Below are 12,353 nucleotides of genomic sequence, written 5' to 3'. Positions count from 1 at the left end.
GAAATTAAGTGAGCAGTGAGGGGTGCTGGGAGAGCAGGGCCAGAACAGCACCGCTGCCCTTGTGAGCTCATCCTTCAGCCTATGGCTTTGACTTCCACAGCTGGGCACAACAGCCTCCACCTTGTGCTGTCAGCAGACACAGATGTTTGGTGCTTTTTCTTTAATCCAGACAGAATTACACTTGGCCTCCTTCCTTCTGTGCTGGTTCTCAGAGCTCACTCCTTTCAACCCTCACTGTGTGCTCTACCAGGGATGACCGTGCTCAAAGCACAGTTACGAGGGCTGCTGCCCTGCCAGTGGAAAGGTGCACCAAGGCGTGGAAGGCTGGAGCCACATAACAATGACAAAAGGCTGGAAGAAAATCCAGGCATTTCTTCCAAATCTGAGCTGCAGCCATACAGCTGTGCAGACCTGAGAGGCTGTGAGGCAGGTAGGAGCACAAGGGCAGATGCCAGGTACTCAGTGCCACATTCTGGAGCTTGGCCACAGGGTGCTGGTGGCTGGGGATGACACCAACCCGGGCCTCCCAAGCAGCTTTCAGAAACAGATTTGGGGCTCTCTGTCCCACAGCAGGCTTGGCCTACACCTGGCTGGTGCAGCTCAGAAACAAAAGGACACTTCTCTAAGTGATACTGAGTAGTTTATTTTTTCAGAGGGGGAGAAGAGCAGAGGGCTCTTGTCTCACCCCTGCAGCAGGAATGAGCCACACATACACACATGCAGTCAGGGAGGGGCAGAGGCCACGGGCTTGGGCTCCAGCCAGCAGGGCCCAGAGGGGCTGCATTTGAAAGCCACAAAAAGTAACAGAGCAGGGGAGTCACTATGGTAGCAGCAGAGATAAAAAACACAGGGAGGGAGTTCCAGGACATGGTGCTGAGCTGAGGAAGGGATGCCCCAAGAAGGGGAACACTACCTCTTCCTGGAGGTGGGCACCCAGGTTCCTTTTCCCACCAGGGAGGACCTGGAGAAGACAGCCTGGCCCAGCCTGACACTTCCTCTTTGGAGGTGCCAAGGAACAAAAGCAGAAACAGAAGGACATGTCAGTTTGTGTACCTCGTGTGTGCCCCACCTCGGGGCAGCCCTTGAGGCGAGCCTTCCCCAGCAGGCAGTGCTGCCAGTGCCACCTGCAGTCACAAGTGCCAGGGAAGCAGCCCAGGGCCCAGCTCCCTGGGGGAAGGACAGCCTGCCTAGCCCACCAGCTTGTTCCATGGGACTGTGCTGAAGAAGGAGTGAGACTTCAGCTTTGTTATGCCACCTCCTCCAGAGCCCAAGCGCCGGTTTGGATTGTACTGCAGGAGCTGCAGAGAAAAGCAATGGGACAGGATGGGCAGATGGGCACACTGGAGAAGGTACCCAGGCTGGACCCTGCCCTTCCCCAACCTCTAGTCCCATTCTCCCTCCCATCCACCCAAGCCTCTCACCTCAGTGAGCAGTGATGTAGCAGCCAGGCTGAGGCCCTCTGGCAGATGCAGCTGGGTGTGAGGCTGAATCCCTGATGGATGGTTTTGGGAGAGTGGCTGCAGGAGGCAGAGGGTGATGGTAAGCAGAGGCACCAAGGAGGGTAGGAGCACCCTGTTGAGTCTTCATTGCCACATAACCCCAGCCCTACACAGCAGCATTTAAAAGCCAGGGCCCTTAACACCCACAGACCATGCACAGGCACTGAAAATCATATGTCTAAAGGAACCTGGCCAAGAACTGAGGTGGCAAACAGGGCAAGGCACCCTCCCAGCCCTACACAGCAGGCAACCCTTGAGCCTCCTCCTCCCCTGTCCTCCTTGCACAGCCCCTCAGCCTCTTACCACTCCTGTCAGCAACTCATACAAGAGAGAGCCAAAGCTCCAGCAGTCAGCTGCTTCAGTGGGCTCCATGATCCCCCCCACTTCTGCAGAAAGAGACAGAGAAGGGTTAGAGCTGGAGGCAGGAAGCACCAGTGGCCACACTGTGCTAGGCACACCTTGCTGCCTGTGGAAGTTCTCTCTCTCCAGCTGGTGCCACTGGGCAGAGAGCTGGAGAAGCCAGGGGACACATCCCTTACCTGGAGCACTGTACAGCTCTTCCCGTGCCTGGCTGCAATACTGGGGCTCCACCTCTGTCCACTGGCCAAAGAAGGTGAGACGGACATGACCTGCAGAGCAGCACCAGAGTCAAAAGCAGGAAGGTTAGGACAACACTGGGGCTTTGGTCATGGCATGAAGCCAAGCCATATCCCTGGGAACAGCCAGGGCACCAAGCACCTGTCATGCCCTGAACACAGAGGCACTGAGCATCCTCTGGCACCACACAGCCCCCGCTGCCCTCCTAGGGCTTGCCTGAAGTGCCCAACAGGTGACACTGCTTAGGTGGGCAGCAAGCTCACAGATCTCAGTGCAAGCTGTGGTGAGGAAAGAAGTAGGTTTTAAAGGGAAAGGCGGAGAAGCTTAGCTTTCTCCTTCCAAAACTCTCTGCATTTTTCTTTTCGTAAGCAATTTGTAGCTCTCCAGTTTGTCCCAGATGTTGCCAGCTGAGCAGGGACTTGCACTGACAGCAAATACCCATGGCTCAGAGGGATGGGATGGCTCCAGAACACCCCCAGCAGGCAGTTACTATAAGCAGGGGAAAACTAACCCACTAGTCCCACTAACCTCAGGCACAGTTCAGCTGGTCTCAGCTTCCCCAGGCTGGGATTTCCCAGGCAGCCAACCCCCTCTTGGGAGCAGGGGTAATGCATTTCTGTGGCTATGGCCCTCAACTCTCCTGCTGCAGAGTTATCTCATGAAATAATTACTTGGAAAACCTAAGTAAGATCACACTTCCAATTTCAGAAATACCAAACCTTCCCAGACTCCCTCCCTCCTCCAAAGCAAACGCGAGAAAGTCCACAGCTTCTGGAAATGGAGCAAGCAGTAGTCTCCCAGAGACCAATTCCCTCATCCTTGGGGCAGCAGCATGGGGCATTACCTACCGGCTGTATCAAGCAGCAGGTTCCTGGGGTTGAGGTCCCGGCACAATACCCCCTGTTGGTGAAGTCCCTCTAAGGCCAGGAGGATTTCTGCTGCCCACAGCTGCACCTGTTCTTCATTTACAGCCCATGCTCTCCGGCTGTGCCCATGGGAAGCCAAAGCCCTGCATTTTCCTGGTGGTGGCTGTTTGCTGAGCTGGCCACAGGTCAGGCTTGCTCCCCATGAGGGCTCCCACATGGCTGGGTCAGGGACACCAGGTTTGCCAGAGCTGGACGGGGCAACTCCTGCAGAAAGCTGCCTCTCACCCAAGGTCAGGAGGAGCTGAGCCTGGGGAGCCTCGGGCGCTTTCTGAGTTGGCAGCTGCCCTGCCCCTGGCTGGCCCCCTCTCACAGTCTTTGGTACAGGGACAAGCCCCTGGGGAAGCCTGAGGCCTTGTTGTGAGTCTGTTCTCTCAGATATGCAGCCTGTGCTGCTGGTTAGATCATTCCACGGGTAGACAACCAGGCCCTGGCTGGTAAGGTGGCCAGGGCATTTGGCTGACGCTGCTGAAAAATGGTCCACAACACCAGACACAGTCTGTGTCACACTCAGATCCCGTCCTCCAGGTGCAGCGCCCCTGCCACCAGCAGGAGCCAGGAGAAGCTGGCAGTGATTCCCTGAGCCAGAGTCTGAGGGGCCAGGGGACTGCTCCTGACGTAGTGAGGCATCAGTGTTTCCCAGTACTCGGAGGATGGATACTTGGCTGCCACCCAGGGAGTTTCCCACACCATCCTCTGTGCCATGGTCCCTCAGAGCTTGAACAGTGTTTGAGTTGCCACAGTCCTGCTGGACACAGTACTTGGAGCGGAGGTGAGACCACAGTGTCTCCCCTGGAAAGCAGAAAGGAGAACAAGTGATGATTCAGAAAGTATCCCTGGTTCCCCCACTGTCAATAGGACCCATTCAGGCCCAGGCCAAGGCCCACACAGTGCGGTCATTGCTGAACATCATTAATCTCGCCAGCAGCAAAGCTCAAGTTCATGCAGAATACACCCTTGCCCTACAAGCACACCATGCCCAGTGCCACGCCTTCCCTAGGACCTGGCACACCTAAGTCCCATTCCCTTCTCCTTTAGCAGCCCTCTCCCCATTCTGCCCAGTCTCCTTGATTCCACCTCTGCCACTTCCATGTCACAGACAAGCCACATATTCAGAAATGCTCCTGATCCCACTGCCATCCCCACTTTCCCCAGAAAGCCTTTCCTTCCAATGTGGCAGAAATTCCAGAGAGCTCCCACAGCATGGCATGAGGCCATGGGTCAGCAATGAGCCAGAGCAGCAAACCCTGGAGCCCACAGCATGTTGCCAGGGCTTCCCAGCCTCACTACATTCAGTGCTGGCTTCTTTCTGTAAACTCATCCTACAGCAATACACAAGGAGTTGAGCCTGTTCTCCAACACACGTCAGCCTCCATTTGTCATTACTGGACTCCAGCTGCTGCTCCCTACACATCCATTCAACCATCAGGGAGTAAATATGCTCCATGGGACAAGCCTCCACTTTGTCATACTTCTTCACCAGGATCTGGGACAATCTCAGGTGTGCCTCCTTGATGTACCCAAACCCCAGTGTGCTTGCTGCCCCTTATGCCCTAATTTTCCATCTCCTCTCTTTGATGTGATCTCAAAAGCCAGTGTGATCTTTTGTAACCAAAAAAAAAAAAAAAAAAAAAAAAGAGTTTATAACTATCTCATCAATTCAGGTGAAGAACCTCACTTAGTTTTCGTTCTCCATTACCTTCCTCTTATGGTCAGACAATGCCAGTAAAATGAAGAGGTTTTTCTTTTTAAGATGCTGGATCACATCAGCTTCATTTCTTAAAGGCATGGCCACTCCCTCCCATGAGGCCCAGTGGCTCATCTCTCTAGAGACTAAGGCTGGTTTCCACGTAACACGCCCACACACACACAACCTCTTTCTCCTTGTAAGTCTCCACAGATCCATTTCTAGGCTACTTCCCCAGCCAGTTCTTGTCAAACCTCTGCAATTCACAGTGGAACAGTTCTGTTTGCTAAGTCTCCAAGCCCTAGTACCCACCACCCCTCTATGAAGAAGACAGTTCACACTATCACTGTAAGGAACAGTCGCAAAACAGGAGGAGGAACATACTTCGAATTTGAAAGAAAGGACGGCTAAGGATAAACCAGATGCTTCACAGATGGGAGGCAAGGCTGTCCTCACTCACCCTGCACGTGCTCCAGATGGAGAAAGATGGAGTCCTCACTCACATAGTAGCACAGCAGCTTGACCATGAAGGGGACCCCATGAGGGATGATGGTCTGTCGCTCACGTGTCTCAACGTGGGATTTGGGGAGGCTCTGAGGAGGTACAGGTAGATGGGTGGTACAGCACCACGGTAGGGACGTGGACTCTGTGCAGCCTAGCACCTGGCAGGGCTGGAGGCCAGCCAGAAGGGAGTGTGCCTTCTGCCAAGCCCCATGGCTGCTCCCATGTCACCCACAATGGAGCTGCGCCTTCTGCGCAAACTTTCAGCTCATACGGAGTCTGTCAGTCCCCAGCACCCAGCTGTGACAAGGCAGCGCTCTGCAAAGCTCTGCCAAGGTAGGGCACTCCACAGCTGCACTGTGGGACCCAGAGTCGCTGCTCCAGAGCAATGACTCCTCTGCAACCACCCTGCTCCCTTCAGGGAGGAACCTGCCATCCCAATCCTTTCTCCTCTTCCCCTGATGGGAATCCTTTCCATGATGATGGAAATTATGCTTCTCCCTCTCATGCCAGACCCTCCTTGTCCAGTTATTGAAGTACTTCATTATTAGTTCCAAGGGCACAGAAAAATAATCTAGGACTTGTACTGAGCACACCTCCCAACTTGTTTCAGGGCTTGACACAGTTTAACACAGGCTTGAAGTGTTACGAGTCAGAGAAACAGATGGCCAAGGAGAACCACTTCCTTTCTGATCACAGAGGATGGCTGAGGCAGTCAAAAGAAGATTTTGGAACCATGAACTTTGCCCAACCTCTGAGAGCGGCTATTTTTTATCCTCTCACCTGCCTGGCCATCCGCTTGGACAAGGTGGCCCCAGCCTGAGAGGGAGAAGCAGGCAGATGAAACCGAAAACACCCACCTTGAGTATAAAGGTCTCACCAGTGGCCGGATCCTGGACAACCTGCACCTGGGGCAGTACACACAGTACTGGTCAGAAGTGGTGACCCAACACACAGCCTACAGGAATGACCCAAGGGACTCAACTCTTGAACTGAAACAAACTCCCACCCAGCTGGAAGAGTTTTGTGAAAGACAAAACACAGATTATCTGCAAGGGGCTAGCCATGCAGCCAAGAAGCAGGACACTAATTAAATCAAGAGGTGGTTCCCATGCCAGTTTTACTTCCTTCACACTGAAGGGTTTCACAATGCTCTTTCTGGGCTCAAACCTGGGCCTCATCAAGACAGGAGGATCACATCAGTCCTAACAAACTGAGATGTGTGAACAGCCGTGGAGAGCACTGTGCCATGTGCGTGTGGATACAGTAAGCCTGGCATCTTCACTCCAAGATAATGAACTTCTAATTAGTTTATTCATCCAAATAGTTCAGCTTCTGCTGAAGTCTAGATTATCCACAGGAGTCCAGTGGATAATCCATTGTGGCGCCTGGGCATCAAACACGATTCCATATGTGGGAAAGAACAAGATGTATAAACCTCCCTGTAAATATCTTGGGAGGTCTGGTAAGGAAAAGTAACAGGGACATTAACAGATTTCCCAATTAGTTAATTGTTAAGGAGTTCCTTAAGGGGTCTTGAGTCCTCTCCTCTGAATTTTTCTGGGTGGGAATGGTGTGGATATATACCCCAACATTGCTTGATGGATGTGCTGAGGGCTGGTACTCCCATTCCAGCTGCAAGGACCCTCCAGCTTATGCTCCCTTTGGTCCAGCCTCAGCCCCCATCTCCAGGTCAAGTCATTACCTTATCAATCACTCCCACAACCTTACACCGTCTCAGGTTCTCCACTGCTGAGCTCAGTGTCCTGATCGGCCGGAAACGCAGGCTGCTGTAGCCCTGCAAGGTGATAAAAGAAGAGGATGTAGGACCTAGAAATGCTGTTATCCATTACAGTGGGTGGAAAAAGTCCCTGCATTTTCCAGAGAAGGCAGCAATACCACCCAGCTGGTCAACATGCAGAGACAACACTCCAACAGCCATGATTCATTTTTAACATCAGCTGGGTCATTTTCTTCGCCAACCCCCGGATTTCTAAATTCTTTAAGGAAAGCTTTCACTTTCAGCAGAGGTAGAAATCACACCAAAATTTGAAGCTAGATCTGGACTGTTTCAACATTAAGGGGATGTATGTGGAAGGTAGTTCTCCCCACATTCTTCCCACTAGGCTCTGACCATTCCCTGCCTCACTCCCTTCTCCCTTCTTTAAACACCTCCTTCCCACAATGCAAAAAGCAGCCATTGCCTTTGATTTCCGTACAGATGGAAACGATGACAGAGGGGAAGAGGACATTTTTAATATTTGACAGGGTGGTTCCCCGCAGTGGCTTCAGTCTCCACACAAATGTCCATACCCACTACGGTGGCAGCAAGCTAAGCATGCACCCTTTGGAGGGTGGGGTCCTGGAAGTACCCTGGGCAGCCTGGGCCCGCCTCGGCTCCTTGCTGCAGGCAGGGTGAAGAGCTGCCAGCTCCCTTGTAGCCACTGGCAGGCCGGGACACTCGGCGGCCCGATGTGCCTGCCATCTTAGCGTGGCATCTCGCAGAGGCAGACAAGGAGGACAACCGGGGCTGCTTTACCTGCGTGTCCACCCCCCACCCCCGTTTCCCGGTGCCGCAGAACCGCTGCCACCCCCAGGCCAGCCCCTCACCGTGGCAGCGGAGGTGCCACCCCCCGCCGCCCGCTGCAGGTGGCAGTTGAAGATTTCCTCGGCGCGCCGCAGGTACTGGGTGATCTTCCGCTTCACGGCCTCCCGACGCTCCTTGTTGGGGTCAACTGCGGTCGGCGCAAAGGGTGCGTGTGAGGGGCCCGGCTCGGCCCCGGAGGACTGGCCACAGTCCCCAGGGGGATGGCCCAGCCCTCTCACCCTTCTCCCGGTAGGGACGCACTCCCTGGACAGACGCCCCAGCGCCCTAAACACTCTCTCTAAAGGGATTTTCCCGTCCCCTCATCATTCTCCCCGCAGGGATACCTTGGCCCCTCACGGGACTCCCGATACGTCCCCTGGCTGGTCTCCCCGGAGGGATGCCCCGGTCCGCCGCCCCCGGGAGACAGCACACACCCTGCACGCCGCGGAGCAGCACGTCCACGCCATTCTGGTAGTGGTTGAAGGCCTCCTCGTAGTCCTCGCTGACGTCCCGCTCCAGCGCCAGCCGCAGCTGCCGCGCCGCCTCCACCAGGTAGTCCCGGCGCCCGCCGCCCTCGGGCCCCGCCGGGACGACGCGGCCCCGCAGCTGCCCCAGGTAAACGCGGGCCTGCGCCAGCGCCCGGGAGCAGGGCTCGGCCTCCGCCCGGCTCATGGCCCCGCGCCGCCGCCCCGCGCAGCCGGGACACAGGAGCGGGGCTGCGGGGTCGGCCCCGGCCCCTTCGCTTACCGGCACGGCCCCCGGCTCCGCGCCCCCGCCGCCCCCGCCGCGCCGCACCTGGGCAGCGCGGCCGGCAGCATCCCCCGGCACCGCCGGGCGGAGCGGCAGGGGCGCGGCAGGGGCGGGCCGTGCTGATTGGCCGCGGATGAGATCATCATCATCATCATCGTCATCATCATCATCATCTCATCATCATCTCATCATCATCAACCCCCACGGGATCCGCGCCCGGGTCCCCCCCGGGGTCCCGCCCCCGCCCCAGGCAGGCGCTCCACCTCTCCGTTAACTCGCCATCAGCGCCGTCGCTCTGCTTGCTTCATTGTCAGCCTCATTCACCATTAATTGTCCATAATTAACCAAGCTCCCGTTCATTAAATGATGCCTTTGCCGCAGCATTGCCTTCCTCTCATAATGTGTAATGAGCTGTATTTTAATTAGCCTTTGTCTCTGCCGTCCTCCTGACAGCTGCACCCATTCCAGCAGCTCCCCACTGCCGCAGTTAAGGTGGTGTGTGTCTTGCCACTTCATCGTGGCCAGCCCAGGTTCCCCGGCTCTTCCCGATTTCCCCTTTCGAGTGGGTGCCATTGGCCCTGACACCGGGCTCTCCGCCGTCCCTTCTACCAGTTCTTGCAGACTCATTGGGTTTTACAAGCTTATTCCAAATGTACAGCGTGGGGAACATCAGCACAAATGCATTAAGGTGTGTCAAAGTGACAACCTAATTGAGATCCCAGCTGGTGGTTAACAAATTCTTTGTATGTGGAAAATACTGGTCTTTGGCTGATTCTAGAAACATGTATTCCTGCCCTCCTAGCCTGATTTTTCTTGGAAGGCCAGGAGGCCTTGCAGGGCCTGCTACGTTACTGCAGTTATCAGTGAAGGAGATTTGCCGAACCAGGAGCGCTCAAGTGGTTACTATCAACTGGCCAACTGGTTTGCTGTGTCTGTGGGGTGGTTGGTCCCAGGTTAAATAACGGCCTCACCACAGGCATGCAAGGGACCTGAAAAGGAAGGAGGGCTGGAATGAAATCCAAGGGATGCCCTTAGAAAAACTGTACTAAGATTGTTTGGGAAGAGGGAGGCCCCTGCTCCTTTGTCCATCCCTTGCTAACCTGTGTACATGTCCCATTGCAACAGGAAATGATCCTAAGATGGGGATTTTCATTTTGTCAGGAGCTGGCCCTGTGCTGTGCCATCACAGCCACACCAGCCTGGTCAGTCACTGAGTTCAGCCCCTGCTAGACCTGGTACTTGCTGTGGGACTGGCAGAGGAGTGCCCGTTTGTGGCTGACCTGTGACTACTCCATATGCTGCATACACGTGGAGGGGATCTCCCCGGGCTCAGGTGGCCTGGGCAGCTCTTTTGCACAGCCCAGCCTGTTAACAGCAAAACAGGACAGTGAAGCCTGTGCCCATAGCTTGGCTCAGCATCCAGCAGCCCCACACTGTCTATCTTACAAAGACCATTTCTTTGGGGGTATGAAAGTATTGACTGTGCCTCAGAGGGCAGGTCTAGGAGGATACAAAGCCATCTGCTTTGTAAGACAACTCACTGCCCAGACATAATCAGTGTGTTTGGTTCTTTGGTTTCTCCTCAAAAAGCTTCCAGGTTCCTTTTTTCACCTCTGCCTAACAGAGACCAATTGTTTCTGCCCAGCCTATTTATACCCCACAGTCTCTGGGGTGTTTTAATTCCCACCAGAGACTGGAGGCTCCTCTTTGAAGTGAAAAGTCCGAGCAGGCAAGAAGCAAAGGAGAGTCAGGGATGAGAGCAGGGGTGCTGCTGGCACAACTCACCTGCCTGGCTTCAGCAGATCTGTGTGGGCCTGGAGAGGACAGAGGGCACAGAGAAACCACAAAATCCAGCACAACGTTTCTGTAGAGTGGTTTGGATATTGAGGTGATGGTGACAGGAAGATGTGTGAAGAGGAGTTGTCAGGAGGGTACAAAACTTGGTTAAGTTCTTCATCAAACACCTCTGAAGTGGCCAGAAGAGAGTGAGCTGAAGGCATCAGCAGGAAGTGCCTCAAGGATGTTCCTGTGAGGAAAAGCCTTGCAAGGGAAGAAGCCTTGTACCAGCCCTGAGGCACAATTGCCTTTATCTGTGGGCTTCCAGGTTTGCATGCCAGTGCCGGACAGGGGACATTAAATCTGGGGGATTACTTTTAGATTAACCTGTTGAAGAGCTTATGGTCTTTGTTGAAAAATGGGAACTGCCAAAGCAAAACCAGCACAGATAAGTAACAGGGAGAGGAGTGAGAGCTGCCTTTTTTCTCACTGGCTAAAATTGACACGAGAGCTTGCAAAAGCTTAAAATATGCTGAGACTGCAAACATCATTAGCTTCAACAGGCAGGATAATGCCAAACTTTGTGAGGATGCAAAAGACCTGTAAGTCACAATCAAGAAGTTAGGGCCTCGGTGTTTCTTTATTTTCATGGAGACACGTGGGAGGCCTGCACGGGCATGGCTGGGAGATGCTGCTGGTCAGCAGTGCTTCAGTGGCATCCTGCACTCAGAGAGACCAGAGGTAACCAGTGAAGGTTTAACGTCAGGGCTTCATCAGCTACAATCATACATCTCTGGGCCAATCCCCACATCACCTCTACAGTTACTTCCAAAAAACCATAAAATTTTGCTCCTGGTGCATAAGGCCACTTTATGTTTCGTCTCCCCTATAACTCTCCTCCTAAACCATCTTACTGCAGCTCAGGCTCCTAAAGCCTTATTAAACAAACCTTTGCCCTGCAAGGCTAGAAGACGCAGGGAGCCCAGGGACGCTGATAACCCAGTGGTTTGTTGCTCCCTGGGTTCTGTGGGATAGCTGCCTGTCTGCAAGGAGTACACAGACAGGGAAAGGATGAGGGATTTGGGAGCACTGGGGCTGGAACATGTTTTCTGTCTGTCCATGCTGGATGCTGCTGGATTTGGGGCTGGAGTATGTCAGGGTCCCTTTACAAGGGCTCTAGTCTCCCCCTAGAACCCCACACTGCAGGGCCTGGGGGACACGGGGTTCTGTAGATGTAGCTGACCTTGTCAGAGTGCTCACACATCTGCTGTGGCCAAGGAGAGCTGCCAGGAGCTAGTGGTATGAAAAAGCTACAAGTGGGACCACACAGAGAAGGGACAGGCAGACAGTGGTTGGTCCCCTTGGGAGGAAACGCGAGTGTTGGACACAAGCCCTGAAGCCAGGAACCCCTCTCTCCCCCTCCGAGCAGCAGTCCCCGGCCCTGATCCTCGTATCTCCATTGGGTGTGATGTCTGCTGGAAGTTCGTGCCACCTTGGGATCAGTAGGGTCTTAGCGCTCTCCCCTCTGGCAGGGGTAGGGAAAGGAGTTAGCATTTCCCTGGGTGTGTGATGCCTGCAGCAATCACAGAAACTTCATGAGCTAGGGCTCACTGGGTTCCTGTTACCTCCATGGAGCTGGAGGGAACCCTGACAGCTGGAGATGTAGCTCCCAAACCTCCTGTGCGAGTGATGTCTCCCCCTGCTCCTGCCTATCATGGCTGCAGTGCGACAGCCACAACCCTCCCAGAACCCACATTCTTGCTGCCCAACACCCCAAGCCACAGGAGGAGCAGGGGACAAGGCCACACACAGCACGCAGACAGCTCAGGTGATGGAGGGAGAGAAGCAACACAGGGGTCTGTGCAAGGCAGGTGCCTGGCCCTGCCACGTCTGATGGGCAGAGCTGCCTGGGATATCTCAGTGCCAGGCAGCGGCCAAAGAGGTGACACTGGACACCGGCAACTGTTTGGAAAAGCCACTGTGTGTTAGTGTGCTCGAGTCTGTTTTAATCCTAATCATCAGTCACAACCCCC

The 12,353-nt window shown here is 54.5% G+C and overlaps 1 protein-coding gene across 1 annotated transcript; it reads right to left on the bottom strand.

Moving 5' to 3' along the window:
- Positions 1 to 618: 618 nt before the first annotated feature.
- Positions 619 to 8,466, bottom strand: RPS6KL1 (ribosomal protein S6 kinase like 1). Its single transcript, XM_040066677.2, has 10 exons — positions 8,229 to 8,466; positions 7,818 to 7,942; positions 6,913 to 7,005; positions 6,068 to 6,115; positions 5,167 to 5,299; positions 2,945 to 3,811; positions 2,039 to 2,128; positions 1,803 to 1,885; positions 1,422 to 1,517; positions 619 to 1,298 (listed from the first exon to the last, which is right to left on the bottom strand). The coding sequence occupies exons 1-10, from the start codon at positions 8,464 to 8,466 to the stop codon at positions 1,188 to 1,190; spliced, it is 1,884 nt and encodes a 627-aa protein (XP_039922611.1). The 3' UTR covers positions 619 to 1,187.
- Between the last annotated feature and the right edge of the window lie 3,887 nt (positions 8,467 to 12,353).

This window comes from Hirundo rustica, chromosome 6 (genome assembly GCF_015227805.2).
Source record: "Hirundo rustica isolate bHirRus1 chromosome 6, bHirRus1.pri.v3, whole genome shotgun sequence".
Lineage (NCBI taxonomy): Eukaryota > Metazoa > Chordata > Aves > Passeriformes > Hirundinidae > Hirundo > Hirundo rustica.
This window is presented reverse-complemented; position numbering and strand designations above follow the sequence as displayed.

Bases quoted from the DNA above. Each gene is read 5' to 3' on its own strand.
- RPS6KL1 (XM_040066677.2), bottom strand. From the start codon at position 8,466: ATGAGCCGGGCGGAGGCCGAGCCCTGCTCCCGGGCGCTGGCGCAGGCC. The intron at 5,300-6,067 runs GTGGGTGTTTTC...GTACCTCCTCAG, and splicing joins GTGAGACCTTTATACTCAAG to AGCCTCCCCAAATCCCACGT. The intron at 1,886-2,038 runs GTAAGGGATGTG...CTCTTTCTGCAG, and splicing joins AGAGCTGTACAGTGCTCCAG to AAGTGGGGGGGATCATGGAG.